Source organism: Echeneis naucrates, chromosome 22, assembly GCF_900963305.1.
Source record: "Echeneis naucrates chromosome 22, fEcheNa1.1, whole genome shotgun sequence".
NCBI classification, from domain to species: Eukaryota; Metazoa; Chordata; class Actinopteri; order Carangiformes; family Echeneidae; genus Echeneis; species Echeneis naucrates.
The window spans coordinates 18912384-18927820 of record NC_042532.1 but is presented as its reverse complement, the minus strand read 5'-3'; the positions used below and the strand labels follow the sequence as shown (position 1 = coordinate 18927820).

The 15437-nt window shown below is 41.3% G+C and overlaps 2 protein-coding genes across 3 annotated transcripts; both read right to left on the bottom strand.

Annotated features, from left to right (window-relative positions):
• Positions 1-412: 412 nt before the first annotated feature.
• Positions 413-8454, bottom strand: manba (mannosidase, beta A, lysosomal). Its single transcript, XM_029493845.1, has 17 exons — positions 8186-8454; positions 7397-7491; positions 7217-7322; positions 6956-7126; positions 6699-6822; positions 6421-6590; positions 6137-6247; positions 5797-5948; positions 5430-5547; positions 4301-4387; positions 3860-4027; positions 3537-3755; positions 2966-3130; positions 2637-2781; positions 2392-2534; positions 1673-1930; positions 413-1204 (listed from the first exon to the last, which is right to left on the bottom strand). Exons 1-17 carry the CDS (start codon positions 8375-8377, stop codon positions 980-982), a joined length of 2649 nt encoding a protein of 882 aa, XP_029349705.1. The 5' UTR covers positions 8378-8454; the 3' UTR covers positions 413-979.
• Positions 8455-9047: 593 nt separating this feature from the next.
• LOC115035601 (ubiquitin-conjugating enzyme E2 D2-like) lies at positions 9048-15402 on the bottom strand. Of its 2 annotated transcripts, XM_029493501.1 has the most exons (8): positions 14948-15402; positions 13693-13756; positions 13073-13104; positions 12817-12894; positions 12277-12382; positions 11652-11745; positions 11443-11492; positions 9048-10146 (listed from the first exon to the last, which is right to left on the bottom strand). In XM_029493501.1, exons 1-7 carry the CDS (start codon positions 14969-14971, stop codon positions 11444-11446), a joined length of 447 nt encoding a protein of 148 aa, XP_029349361.1. In that variant the 5' UTR covers positions 14972-15402; the 3' UTR covers positions 9048-10146; position 11443. The 2 variants fall into 2 exon arrangements, with proteins under 2 accessions (XP_029349361.1, XP_029349362.1); XM_029493502.1 differs by lacking the exon at positions 11443-11492.
• Between the last annotated feature and the right edge of the window lie 35 nt (positions 15403-15437).

The following is a 15437-nucleotide window of genomic DNA, read 5'->3' as shown; positions in this document are numbered from 1 at the left end:
CCCTTGTTGTATTGTGTGTGTGTGTGTGTGTGTGTGTGTGTGTGCTGCAGACTCATTCACAGCTGTGCCTTCAGTTCAGTTATGCATCAGCTGGAAACGTTAAAAAAAAAAAAAAGATAAACATCAGTGAATGAGAGTTTAAAGGTCCCTGTCGTCTCCCAGTGGAAGCTGCAGGTCAGTGCAGGAACCAAAAAGGAAAGAACACACTGATGTAACACAAAAACACCCTGAACCCTTTTAAAGCTGCTCATCTGCAGCAGGGGGGAGCTTTCGGATCATTGTTGGACTTACAAATATTAGCAACAAGATATTTGTTAGTTAAGATTTGTGTATTGGTGAATGTTTAACTGTTAATAACCTTTTTATCTTATTAGAGCAAAAATGTTTTACCAAGCAAAGGCAGAGTTTAATTCCATTGATTTATTAAGGTGAAAAAAGCACTGTTGTAACTATTAGGTAAGAAAGGAGTGTGTTACTATTTAACTTGTCAATATTTATTATTATTTTATTTTCTCCACCTTTCACATAAAAAGCATGAGAAATACTTCCATATCAATATTTCCAAAGTGATTTTGAACTGTAAATATAACTGTAATGTCAAGTATTACAGTCTTTGTTCTGTTAACTCCATGAATTATGTGCAAAAAGGCAAAATACAATCAGATAGCAGATATTTGTTCTCTCCTTCAGCCATTGTCAGGAAGATTCTTTGGCTTTCATCAATGTCAGCCAGCCGCTTCGTCCTGTACATGTCCCGTATTTCCGTTTTACTGATCACATTTGATTCCATTTGTGTGATTGTTTGTGCAAAAGCTGAATGTTTCCCAGTTTCCTCGGATTTCTTCCTTTGTTTGGCAAGACGACAACTTTTGAAAATTGGCCTTCAGTGAGACTGTGGCATCAACAGATGTGTTTTCGAAACTTCAGTTAGAAATGAGCAGCTGATGAGAGGACAGCGTCATCTGCTGCCGTCATGCTGTCAGTAAACGTCAGCTAAGGATCTGATGCTGAGGGACCTGGAGAGCTCTGCGACGCTGGTGGGACGCCACGCCGTAAAGCTGACCGTCGCGTTTCTAGAAACCATCAGGAAGCCGTTGGAGCTGAAACGCCCGGGGACGCTTCCTACGTCGAGCCAGACGAAAGCGGCCACGGCGGCAGAATGAAGTGTGACGGTGAAGCCAGACTCATCCTGCTGCACTTCGGCCTGCAGGGGCAGACAAAGTCAAGAAGCGTGGCATCAATTTAGTCCAATAAGCTGTAACTTTCTTTTTATGTCTCCTCCATGATGATAAATATGATTAAATTAAATGTAATAAGTGAGTTCACTGGCTCATCCCTCCTGCTTTTGTGTTAATTCAAAATGAATTTAATGAGAAAATAGTACACACACAAATGTGTGTTGTTTAAAGAATGTGAAATGGCTAAATTCATTTATCTATTTATTGTAATGATTGTGTCTTATTTCCTTCAGACTGCTGGTTCTTTATTTTCTGAAAAAGCTGTTGGGAAACAGTTTTTGTAAATCCGCCCCACAAAAAAAATATTATAACATAATGTAATAACAAAATAATCTAGTCTTTTGTTTTTTATCTTTCTTATTTCCATTTTTAAAAATGTTATTCCAGATTTGTGTAACTTTGTCTTGAATGAATGAATAAGACGGGGGCCTCACTGTGATGTTTGGTCTCTGGAGTCCCTGGGCGTCTTTGGGGGAGCACAGGAAGTGCTGGTTGGTGGGACCTCGTTGGCCGCCGCCGTCCTCCAGGTGGAAGGTGAGCAGACAGGTGAGCCGTGTGCAGCGTCCACATCCGGCCAGCAGGGCAGCGACCGGCTGTTTGAAAATGGCCAGGGCGCTGCCTCCGGGGACCAGGACGGGGTCCGACTTCAGCGAGCACACGGGATCTGGATGGGTCCAGGAGTACACGGTCACCTGGTTGACAGATGAACAAACCTGTTTCTGCAATGACCACACATTTACTGAAATAACAGAAGTGAAAATAAGGCCCAGTTGTTGTTGTCGACGTTGAATATGAATTTGTGTCGAGGTTCATACTGAATTCATCCTCGATTGCTAAAACTGAGCCTTTAAATGTTAACCTGCCTCATTTAAATGGAAAATAAACAGCCGCGTCCTTAAAGCTCATATCATTCAAACTCTTAAAGGGTTTTCTATTCTCTTTTTTTATTTAATGAATTTCTCTCAAGAGGAAATGAGGACAGAAGTGATTTATGAAACAGTAAAAACAGGAACTGGTTTGTAATTCAGTTTAACAATCATTTCTTGAATTGTAATTGTCTTTTCTCTAATTGTGTCTCAGTACACAGACTGTTGGCTGTTTATTCCATGATAACTCAGTATTCCTCCTGTAGATTTCAGAGTTAAAAACACACCACAGCCCGGAGCTTCAGGTCTTGACTCAGGTCTGAAACGGCGTAGATGAGCAGCGTGTCTCCGTCCTCAAAGCCAACAGGAAGGACGGAGGCAAAGAAGTTCTGCGCAAAATAATGCAGCATTTTCCACTTCCCACCAAACTCTGCACACGCAAACAAACAAGTTCAAAATACAAACAAGTACAAAAAAAAAAAAAGAAATTGATAAATAAGGTGTGAAAATGTTCGGTAAGCTGTTTACGCACCGATCGAGGACCAGGAAGGCGCCTGCCAAATGTCATTGAGCTGCCAGTAGAGAGCACCCATGGTGTGACCTTTGCCCTCAATGATCTCCGTCTGACTGCGCCGATAAAACTCAGTCTGAGTCTTCACACACTGAGCCTGCATGACCTGGACCAAGAACATCGCTGGACATCATTACTGTGTGTACGTAACAAAAACACCAATTCAAAATCATAAAAAAAAACAAAACTGAGCCCATCGTGTTAAAAAAGGAAGAGGTAGCTCCTGATTGAAGCAGGGAGTGACGCTGCTGCATCTGTTCAGAGTCGGCCGTGACTTTGTGTGTGTTCACCTGAGTGATGTAGAGCGTGTCGGTGAATCTGCTGAGCGGATCGGTGGAGTTGGGCAGGTTGAAGTGTAAAGCTGCCTGCTGTAACATCTGCTGGTTCCCCCCTTCATGGTGCTGACGGTGGGAAGAGAAGTTACTGGTGTAGCTCCAGTCTTCTTTTATGGAAACCTGAAACACCACGAAACACAACAGGTAAAAAAAAAAACAAAAAACAACAACATAACTTCATACCATGACGACACTTTACATGAAGATGCTTTATTGAACAACAAAGTCTTTCTTATTTTTTTGCTTCACCATTCTGACAGTGAACAACAGCAACGTAAGAGAAACGAGATGCAGCACAGACTGAACCGTACGGACTTCACCAAGCCTGTGAATCTTCACTAGTTTCATTTTTGGTATTTCTTCCTGTTTGGGCATTCCTGCTTTATTGCTGCGTAGCATGCTGGCTTTTTCCTGTTTTTATTCAAGTTAAACAGTAAAGTCAGTCCAAGAGATTTGACCATTCTGTCGTTTTTGGTTGCTAATGAGGGAAAAATGAAAGCTTGGAGACCTCAGACTCCTTCATTACCGGCTGTAGAGTGGAGAACGAAGGCCAGGACTGGAAGCCGTACTCGGAGGCGAAGCGTGTTCGCGGGAAAGAACGCCAGTCCCAGCAGTCGTGGCCGTAGCTGTAGAAATGAGTGTCGCCGTAATGTGGATCGTAAGGGTCCGCCGCCACCCATCCCTCCCTCTCCGACTCAGCGCCGTTTGTCGGGCTGGAGACGAGGAAGGGCCGACTCTGGTCCTCCTGTGGGAGAGATCAGACCGTGTCACGCCTTCGCTTTTGGATTTCACGGAAACCAGGAGCAGAAGATTAGATCTGCAGCAGCAGTTCTTTCAATGCTGACTCACTTCTTGCACAATCTCCCTGATGTTGTTCACATACAGCTTCACGTAGTCTTTTACATATCGAGGCCTCTCAGCAGCTGGAATACTGAACCAGTTTGTTCCCAAAGCTGCTTCATTTTCATTGTTTCCGCTCCAGATTATTATAGAGGGGTGAGACTTGAGGCGCTGCACCTGATGGGAAAAATAAAAACCGTCCATTTAAGACACAAGTCCTGGAGTCACATTTTAGACACAACGCACTGTAAACTTTAACATATTTTTTCTTAAATTTTTGTTAATTCTTCACTTAATTTTACAGTTAAATGTTCATATTTACATTTAAGTTGACACATTCAATATATTATTTTTTTTTTTAATCTTTGTATAAACGTTTATTCTTTTAACTATGTTTCGGTTTTGCAGTTCTGTACTATAGAAAATAAAATGGAGTCATACGCCGCTCACCTGTTGGACGACCTCCTCTCTGACTGTCTGTATGAAGTCGTCTTCAGTCGGATACGTGGCACAGGCAAACATGAAGTCCTGCCAAATCTAAAAACAAACATGAATTTAAACACAACGAGCCTCCATCTGCTCTACGCTTCGTCATTCAATCAGTCAAGCATTTCTCCAGTCAGCATTTGGAACAGTGCTGCTCGAGTTTTTTGTAATGGTGGAACATCCAATGATTGATTTATAGATTTTATAAATGTCATCGTATGTATCTAACAAACTTTGAATAAGAATCTCTCTTCCTTAATGAGAAACTCAGAACACAGTGAACAGGAGGCTGGTGTTGTGACGCCTGTCAGCTCATTACACAATAAACCAGAGTAAACAAAGATCAGCTGTGCAGGCAGCAAATATAACAAACATCAGTGCTGACTCTATAAACAGTCAGGTGAAATGAAGACTGGAGAGGACACAGGAATACGGTTAACAGAAAAGGAAATGATGTCATGATGATGTAGAGAGCAAATAAATTCTAATCACAGTAATCACGCATCTTGCTGCTTGTTGGTATTAGTGAAACTGGGGGAGTCAGGCAGCTCCACAAAAGAATGCATTTGAAATCCTCCCTCTATCATTTTCACAAACATTCACAGTCACCTATTTAAAGTCACCATTCAATGTAAGCTGCATGTCTTTGGATTGTGGGAGGAAGCTGGAGTTCAGCCCAAACGCTCTCATGTTCCACCATCACTCTGTTTCTGGGTGCATCCAGTTGATGTGTTTGGCTTTCTTTTATGTAAATACATCATTCTAAATTTTGCCCAGTTTGTATTTTCCTCTTTTTGGGCCTCTGGGCCTCAGAGCCAAGTTGTGATGAGTCAAGTTGTGTGATAATCTACTTTTCCGTGTGCAGTGCAGTAGGTTTTCTGTTGGCTGCCTGCTCGGTCAGAGTTGACCTCTGACCTGTGAATCCACCAGAGCAGGCTAAAACAGGAAACACGAGCTCGAATTTGAACATCTTCGACAAAGTGACTAGACGTAGGTTCCCAGAGCAAATGTGTTGGTCATTTCTCCGTTTGTGGTGGCTGTCATATTGAGGAGTAAAGCCATATTCATACACACGGAGGATGAGAGGCGTTACCATGATTCCCAGTTCATCACAGATACTGTAGAAAAGGTCCTGCTCGTACACTCCTCCCCCCCAGACTCTGAGCGCGTTCATGTTAGCGTCTGCTGCCGACTGCAACAAGTTCCTCAAACTGCAGGACACACAAAGATATAAAACACACAGAACTGAATCTTCCTCAGTAGTTCAAACAAGACTCTTCCTGTGAAGTCAGACAGACACCTGACCTGAAGACTCAGAGGGAGGGGAAAAGACGGAGAGCAGCAGCTTTAAGAGTATCATCATAAGCAGTCATTAAAATTCCTCTGAGCAGGCAGGAATCAAACTGCAGGCTGTTCAACAAAAAAAAAAAAAAAAAAGCAGCTTTTCAAACTACACTCACACAGCAGGAGAGATCTGATCCTGGAAGGAGTGGGCCGGGATCCAGTTGGAGCCTTTGAGGAAAATTGGTTTTCCATTGATCCGAAAATAAAAGCTCAGTCCCGGAGAGCCAAAAACTGGCTCCTGGACGAGCTCCACCGTGCGAAAATACACCTGCAGGTGAAACTTTCATCAGCACTTTCAATCCACTGGAGTGTGCAGTTCAGTTTTTTTTTTTTTTTGTTTGTTTGTTTGGTTTTTTGTTGTTTTAATTGGGAAGGGGAAACAGAGCTGCCCATAATGTTCTCAATCTTAAACTACTGAGGTAGAATTAAAGCACTGACGAGGCGGCGAACTCTGACCTTGGACTTTGTATTCAGGATTAAAAATCCGTCCTGGAAACCTCTGACGCTCAGCTGATAAAAGGGTTGGTCACCGTGACTGTTGGGCCACCACAGCTTCACCTGGCTGCTCTGAAAACCGGAGAAACTTTCACTTAGGCAGTAAAGAAAAGGTTTTACTCACCAGCTTCATCAGCCCAACATGCATTCAGTCGTAAAAAACCTAGAAGAAGAAGATAAATATGGCCGAGATTTTTCAGTGTGCTGCCTCTCAGGACGGACTGCGACCACGACGTCTCCAGTACCGTGTTTATGTGAAGGATGAAGGTGTTCTTGGTTTTTCCAGAGAGAAACCGTGTCTCCACGGTCTGTTCCGAGTCCAGCTCAGGTATGGAGAGGGTGATTTGGCCGTTTATTTTCTGAACCACATCAACAAGGAGCTCGACCTGGACGGCCCACTGAGAGAGGCTGGAATCTGGACACACAGGAAACACAAGGAAACTTGACTACAGCGGCACGTTGAAAAGTAGCTGGCAGTCATGGCAGTAATATTTCAAATTCAAAGACCCTCTTATGGACCTACTGTAGAGAGGAACAGAGGAAACCTGGATGAGCCGCAGGATGTCAAACGCCTCCAGTCGAACTCCCTTCCACAACCCCATCGTGGGGAACGAAGGCCCCCAGTCCCAACTGAAAGAGCTTTGCTCCTGCAGCACAACAGGGACTGAATATTTAGATGTTCTCAGATAGAAATGCTGCCCCACTTTAACTAGTTTCATCAGAAAGTTTTTTACTTTTTTTTTCCAACATCAGCGAAGAAACTTTGAAGGACGCACTTACTTTCCTGATGAAATTGACATGGCATTCCCCCTTTTGAACATCTGGAGGACATTCGGGAGGAACTCTGTAGGAAGAATGAGCTTTCCTTCGCTCAGAGGCATAAAGAACCGGAGACAGAAAACAAACTCTCAGCACATTACTCCTTTCCAGCAAGTCTCTGACTGGGAAGTCCTACACACCACAGACAGACGTTATCAGGAGGAAGCAAAAACATGATGTGTTCACATAAAAGTAACGTTGCTGACTTTATGCGTCACATACGTATCTACGAAACATATTGTCCGTGCTGCCCAGAATGACTCCATTAAGCCAGATGGAGGCGACGGTATCCACACCGTCAAAGACGAGGTGTATTTTCTGTTTGGTCCTGTCGGTGCAGAGTGAATCAGAATCAGGATACAGAGGATGCTTTGATACCTGTGATATAAAAACTGTACTGACCTCACTTCGGCAGACACATTAAACGTGGTGACGTATGTCCAGTTGTTTAAAGCAATCCACCGATATGACAGATCGTTGAACCTAAAATATGGATCCTTAAAAAAAAAGGAAAAGGAGGATTGTTAAAAACTGATGCTACTTAATATGCAGACATTTTGAGTAAAAAAAAAAAAGACAATGACATATCTGTTTATTATAGAATGGTGTTTCTGATTGTTTTGTAATTAATAAAAATACCTTCTAACATCCTTTCAGTCTTATTTCATGACACAGAGGTTTAATATTGTATAAAAGATGATCGATATAAAGACTAATAAAATAATAATAATATACAATAACTGCAGTATATGTATATAGCTTTCACAGCACCTTTTTTTTTTTTGCTGTCTTCCACCAAAACAGCATGTTCATTTTGTTGGCTGGACAGCACACTTATTATTAAATGTGGCACAACATTTATCTTTTATCAATAATAATAATAATAATAATAATAATAATAACAATAATACAGCCATACAGACATAACATTACGATTAGTTGTGCAGCTGTAATTAAATATTTAAGGTACAAACACATCACCCTAACCCAACACTTTACTAACTACTAATAGAAACACAATGCACAGATCTAAATACCTAAAAAAATCAAATAATCAACTTGCATCATGAGGAAGAAGTTTGGATTAGAGCTGATTTATTTTAAAGCTGCAGTGAAAATCAGAGTGCTACAGTCCAAACACGGAGCTCCTTCTAATGATGGTATTTTATATGAACCCCTCCGGACTCCTACCTGGATGTGTCCCTGCTGCTGCAGAGCCGAGTGAACACATCCAGGCACCTCAGCGGGCAAACTGACGGATCCATCCGAGCTGAAGAGGCTCCATTTACCGTCCAGCCCCGAAGAAAGTCCGGATAAAACTCCGACAAACGAGCAAAACCAAACACCGACAACACAGATGGAAGTGTCTCCGACCGCAGTCATAGCTTGTGGCTTGTCGCTGACATGCTTAGTAAAAAAATAAACAGCCCTTAAAAGCGAACTACTACTTATGTTTTTGTCCGGGCACTTCCGGGTTTTATCATGTGACCCAGCCGGCGACGTCACGTGGGCAGAGGACGCGCAAGAGGGAAAACCTTTGGCGCGAAATGGTTCATTTTTCTGTTTGTTGAAGTTTCAGAATAAAATGTCCAGGTGTTTTTCTTTATTATATAAAGTGTTTTTTATGATTCTTCAGTAGACCAAAACTGGTCAAAAGGAAACATACAAAACTTTAATGAGTCCAAAAAAATGAAGAACTGATGTCTTTATTTTGGCTGTTAGAAAATGTAAACTGTACTCATATTTTGCAAATATTTTATTTACTTCTTGGCAGTTTAAGAGCAAAGCTAAATTATTATTTCTGCCTTAATCTCACAGGAATTAAATTCTGCAAATCATCCTCTGTGCATTTCATAAACAAAGACTATTGCAGGACAGCCTTCACATTTTCCTCCTTTAGCTATCGAAGAAAAGTCAACATCCTTTTCAACTATCAAACACCATTGTTCAGACTTAGTTTCACATAAAAACTCCACAAGAGAATAAAGCTTTCACACAAATTCAACAAATTTCACTCATATATTTAAAAGAAAGACAAAAAACACGAGACTCCTTTATGGTTTAAGTAACTTTATTGAATGGAAAACTAAAAAGAAACAGAGCCACAAGTTGATTATCAACCATTAGCTTTGCATCAATATTTTAGGGCTACAAGAAGACAGTGTTTGAGTGGGCATAAAACTAACTGCTCATCTACTGGCTTCTAAATAACAAAAAGAAACAGGAAGCCTTTGAGGGGAACCAAATTTTTTCCAACTGTTCAGCCTTACAATCCACTTAATTTGCAGAAACATAATCAGATATAATAGCCTACCTTTATTAACATGCATAAAATACAACATTGAAGTTCTTATATTTTGTTTCCTTAACATTGATATATACTGCTGTGCTTCTCTGTACACACACTTTGATAGTGGAATAAGATACACTTCTTTCCTCATGTAATAAATTCCTATACTAATGATCAGAAGAACATACCAACGTCACCAGTCAAGGAGACATTAAACCGCTTTCTCTGGGACTTCTCCTTTCAGATTTGACCACTTGCAAACAAAATGCAGACAGAATTTTGCCACTCTGAAATTGTAAAGTCCTGAATTTTGGGGATGACAAAACAATAATAACAAAAAAACAAAACAGGCTTCTCCAGAAATGCTTTGCCCATCAACCCACAGGATCGAGCCAGCGAACCAGTTGGATCACTGTGGGCTTGATCCGTTCAGCATCACGAGACCAGTTGAATCTGATTCTACTAAGTGTGTGCAGAGGAAATGACTAACCTCACCAATTTTAGGCTGAAAAACTCTTACTGGTGCATGCTCAAGCTGAGTGTTCAGAACCATGGTGATATTTATTTTTATTTATTTATTTATTTTAAAACCTCCACACAAAATGGGAGTCAAAACCTCACAGAAACTGGCACGTGTCCTAGAGAGAGAAAACACTATCTTCTTATGAGCGCGCAGGTGGGAAAGGGAAGGGATTTTGGGTGGGAGGGGGTAAAATGCTTTGATTAACGAAGAAATAAAGTGAAAAAGAAAAACAGAACCCTGGAATTTTAAGTATGAATCAGTGACATTTTCCACTGGCTTTTCAAACGACGACATCACATTGCGTATTTTTGTGTCCATTCTTTTGCCATTTTGGTGTATCTGCAAAGAGAACAAACAAACATTTGAATTAACTAAAGAACTCAAAAGGTCTCGTAACTTGCCCTCGTTTTGGTCAGGGCTTATTACAGCACATGCACCTGTACACACTCAAAAACTGACCAAGCAAAGTTGCCTCCCCAAAAATCAGTGTATGCACACAAATACTTGACATGTCACACATACACTTTTCTTATTTACAGCAGTACAATATTTCTTTAATAAGCCAGACATTGTGTGTGCACTAATACCTAAAGTAAGGCAAGAACAAACTTCTTCATGCTGGAGTTAGTGGCTCCATTTACATGCAGAGACCTCACTGCTGGTGGTTACTCAATAATGGGACAGCTTGAACAAGCAAATATTTCCAGATTCTATGGAACTGGTTTCCATAGACTCCTGATTTACATTTTTATTTGTGGGGACACCTCAAAACACATCTTTCTACGTTAAAAAGTAATTCCTCCTTTCCCCACGCTTTCTGTTGTTTTTTGATTTCCTTGGAGGTAGCTTCAGGCGTGCAGTCATTTCAGAACAGAGACAATTATTTCCAAACACCCACAGCTGGTTGTTGATTAATTTTAAAATGAATAAATTAAAAACTTTTTTTGCCTTTTCGTGAAGGCAATATATTGTTCTCTTCATAAAAGGAGACCAGTTCGTATTGTCCCTATTCTTTATCTCTTGGCTACAGTTTGATAGCTCATGAATTCAGTTCATCTTGGCAGCCAACTGTTGATGTGACCTCTAACATACCAGGAAGAACATTTTTTGCACTGGTCCCTGTGGACACTGCTTTACTATGCCAGAGCAACAACTGAAAAATAAAAAAACCCATCATTAACAATGACAATCACCCATTTGAAGCAAAACTCAGGTCCCTGCGTGTTGATTTTCCAATAATTGTGGCACAGTCACCTTTTGTTGGTACACGCTTTAACTTTAAATATTTCTCTTTCTAATACTTCACTTTATTTTGTATATGGGAGAAATGTCATGCATCAACTACTGTTACTGTAGCAGGACTTGTGATCACTGCTGTTGGATAATCACTTCTCTGGTATGTATTAGTGGTCACACACAGCTGTCAAAAGACATTTTATCTGTGGGTTGGTAGGAATGTTAACTTATTTACTGGAACCAGACAGATTAGTATAATCAGTCAAATCTCACTCTGCAGTCGTAGACTTCATAACAGAGACTCAAGCCTCTGGTTATGCCAGTGTGACCAGAGCATCACAACACAACCAGCCACTCCCATTGCACTACCCAAGATGCAGTAGGGCCCCTTGGCCTTACCCTAAAGCATGGCATACTTCGCTGTCCACTCCTGAGCTAGTTTATTGTACCTGACAGAGTAAAACTAGGTTACATACTAGACTTGTGTGATTATGAAAGTTATATTTATAGGGAATAATGCACCATAAAATATCGACTACAGGGATGTCCATCCTTTTGGGATACAGAATTGGTTATTTCATGTTTACTGAGTATTTTACAACACTTACTTCTGACTATCTGTTTTGTAGATTCGTGCGATCTCTGGCACTAGTGGGTCATCAGGATTTGGGTCACATAGGAGTGAGCAAATGGAGAGAAGAACTACAGGAAAGAAAAACCAAAAGTAATTACGTGAGTATTTTTCCATCTTAGTTAATACAACAGTTTGTCAAATTAAGGCAAAATCTTCCCTCTCGTTGCCTTAAGTTAAAAAACAAAGCTAAGAAAACCTAAAATTGATTACAAAAAGCTTAGCCAAATTAGTTGAATGCAAAAGTTCAACATAAAATTTTATTATTTGCAGTTTTAAGATTACTTGCAAAGGCTTTATATAAAACCTTGCCAAAAAGAAAAAAAAACAAAAAAAACAAAAGGACAACGATTTAACTACTATTGCTATTTCCTGCTATTCAGTAAAGTATCAGTTATCGTTTCCTTAAAGCTTGACACTTGGCAATAAAACAATTTAGTCTAGAGGAGATTACATTGAAACACGTGCTGTTCTTAATTGTAGGGTAGGCAATCATTTAAGATTTTTTCAAATCAACAGCTTAGATATGAATTTCAGATTCAAGTTTCAACTGATAAGGTTGTTGTCCAGAGCTCATGGCTTCATTTCATGACTGTCCATACCTTTAGAAATAGTAAGTGCAGGAGACCACTGTGATCTGAGAATATCCAGACAGATACTGCCATTACTGTTAATATTTGGGTGGTAAATTCTTGTCGTAAATGCAACCTGGAAAGAAAAACAAAAACAATAATGAGGACAAGTAAGATAGTGCCACGTCAAACCAGGTCACCAGGTGTTGCAATGCAATTTAAATTCCTTAACAAGGAGGGCAGTGACGTCTGATGCACATGACTACAACCCTCTGGTATGACAGATGTGGCTTCAACAAAGTTGCGATGCCGATAAAATGTTTTCCTTGTGCAAAACAACTGAACATGTTGTTATGATGCATTTTCAGCTAGTAAATAAAAGTTGATCTAGATTCAAACACACACAATGTTTGACCCTGACATTGTATAAACTGCCCAGTATGTTACTGTTACAAAAAACTTGTGTGTGCTTCACAACAGATATAGGAGGTGGCTGATTTGACAGATTAATCAATATACCTTATATTAATAGAATGTACCAAAACAAAAGAAAAGCCCTGTGGGCCTTACCTTGGGTGGTTTGAAGGGGTAGTCTGTTGGAAAATGAATTGTCAAGAAGAAAACACCTCCCTGATATGGACTGTCACTCTGGTTAAAAAAAAAAAAAAAGAAAAGAAAAAAGAAATTGACTCACATTTGCAAATCAAGTCAAATTTTGACCTTTATCTCATGAACACATTTAAAGCAGCTAGGAACACAATGTCAGCGACAAATTTCTAAATGCTACTTGAAAGGGAAGCAACAATGTCATTAAGTATTTACTTACAGGTCCCATGATTGTGGCTTGCCAGTGAAACACTGCAGAAAAAAGACAGCAAATGTCAAGACACAACAAAAGGTCTCATGAACATTATCTGACAGGAAATAGGCTTCTAAAACATGTCAGTCGCTTTCCAGTAACACCATTTCCCTTTGCATATTTCCAGTCACCATTTTTATGGCTATGACAGCATCTGAGCTGGTTTTACACTGCTGTTGGTCAATCATTGGATGTACTGAAGAATAATCAACTCAGTGGAGGAATCAATCTTTTAACGGTTAGCTAAGTAAAAGTAGTCTAAAATTCACAATTTCTTAAGTCTGTAAATCTGCAAGGAAACATGTACATTTTTCAGTTTTCAGCATGAATCCAACTGTCAAACCCTTTCCGATGATAAAGCATATTTTAAAAAGTGGCCTGTGCCAAACTCCCAACAGTGCCATGCTAAACCACAACAACACACATTTGCTGTGATCTAATTTCTTTTGCTATACATGGCCAAAAACCATATAGGTGTGTACAAAGGTCAGAGCAGTCAATTTGTCGCCATTCCTCGCATGAGTGAAAATTGTCACAGATTATTAATTGCAGCACACAAAATTTCTGACCAGGTCTGGGATACTTACTGTCATCACCCACTGGGCCGGCTGAGCACTGTGCTGGAGGGTCACGAGCCAGGTCGTTAAGCTCCTGCAATGAAAAGAAGAGGTTAAAAAGAATAACCAACTAGATCACAGGAATCTGCTGAGACAAAATAATGTGGAGACAAGACGTGAAATCCACCGCACAGCCACGGGTCGCTATTAACATGCCGAGTGTGAATGCCAACATGGGGGTGACTAGAAAAGGTGCACAAGGGTCCTGTGCTTTATTTATTTCATAACGCTAACCCCCCCCTCTCCCTCCTTCCTGCCAGTGTTATCGCCCACAGCTCCCCTCCATGTTTAACCCGCACCAGCTCAGGGGCAGGTTGGTCCGCCTTGTTATCTTCTTCACAGTTAACAGCAAGATGAGACCTAAGCATGTATATACACACACACACTGATATTTTTAGGTCTACAGTTATTTAGGAGAGTGAAGTGGAGGCCACAGCCCCACCCCGGCCTCCTGACATACACTGTTTCACAACTAAGTTTATAATTTCCCAGAGAGAAGCTTCTAGTCAACAACAGGAGGGGTGGGCAGAAGGGAAAGAAATAAATTAACACAACGCTGACGCTGAGAACTGGCAGGTGTTGCTCTTTCACTTGTCAGTTTCCTCCATTTAACTGTCAGGACACACACCCTGTGATGTGAACAAACAGGAGCACATACCAAGGACATGTATCATGAGCACAGCTCTCCCAGCTAACACGGATCCTCTCAGTCATATGAGTCATGTAACTCCGACCGTCGACGCTTTTATTGCAACATATTTTGACGGCCGACCTCGATGTCAGGATCCAGGATCGGACCCCCCCCCTCCTCTAAACCAGGACACATTCAAATATACATATATGTGTGTGTTTATGGAAACAGGGACAGACTGTTGGGCAATCCATGCGGCCTCTTTTCTTGTCGTCAGTCCAGCTCGACGAACACATTGAAGCTGAGACAAAAAAAAAAAAAAAATCTGCTAACGTTAGCTAAGCTAGCTGGGAAAAGCCGGCGGCCAATGATGAGAAGAATAAAAAAAATAATAATTTTAATTAAGTACAACGTGCTTAACTCGTAATGACAGAGGGATTACACAACAATTAAAGATGTGGAAGAACAAAACAAAAACAAAGACACTTCCCCGAAAACAGGTTTCACCGCCATGTTTCAGTATCGAAAGCGGCGCTAGCTACACGGTGGGGTGGCTAGCTGGGCGAGCTAACGCTCAACGACTGAGCCTCTCACCTTGTGGATCCTTTTCAGAGCCATCCTCTCTCGGTGTTCTGCCCTTTAATCCGACGGTTTTCCGATCCAAACGGCGAGGAGGCGACTTTGATGTGCCAGGATTGATCCGCTTTCCCCCCCTCTGCTTTTGAGCTAACCGAGGCTCCGGTTCAACGGGGGCGGCCTTTTCCTCTCTCGAGTTAGCGTAGTTAGCTTGGCGAGCTAAAACTACGTATGCGCCGGAGTTGGAACAAAGCTAGCGGCAGATGTTGAGCCTTTTTCTTCGGTTTAACTCGCTCCACCGCCGTCGGTTGAACGTCTTCTGTGTGACTGAGTTCCTTTTCTTTTTTAAAAAACGTATTTCCTCTCTCCTTTTCGGGTCGAGGCTGAGTTGAGTGCGGTCTCCAGGTGAAGTTACCCCGGGCAACAAAGCTCCTGCTCCGTCAGTGCCGTTAGCCAACTAGCGGCTAGCTCCGTGTATGAGCGGCTTTATGGAGGAGGCGGAGTGACG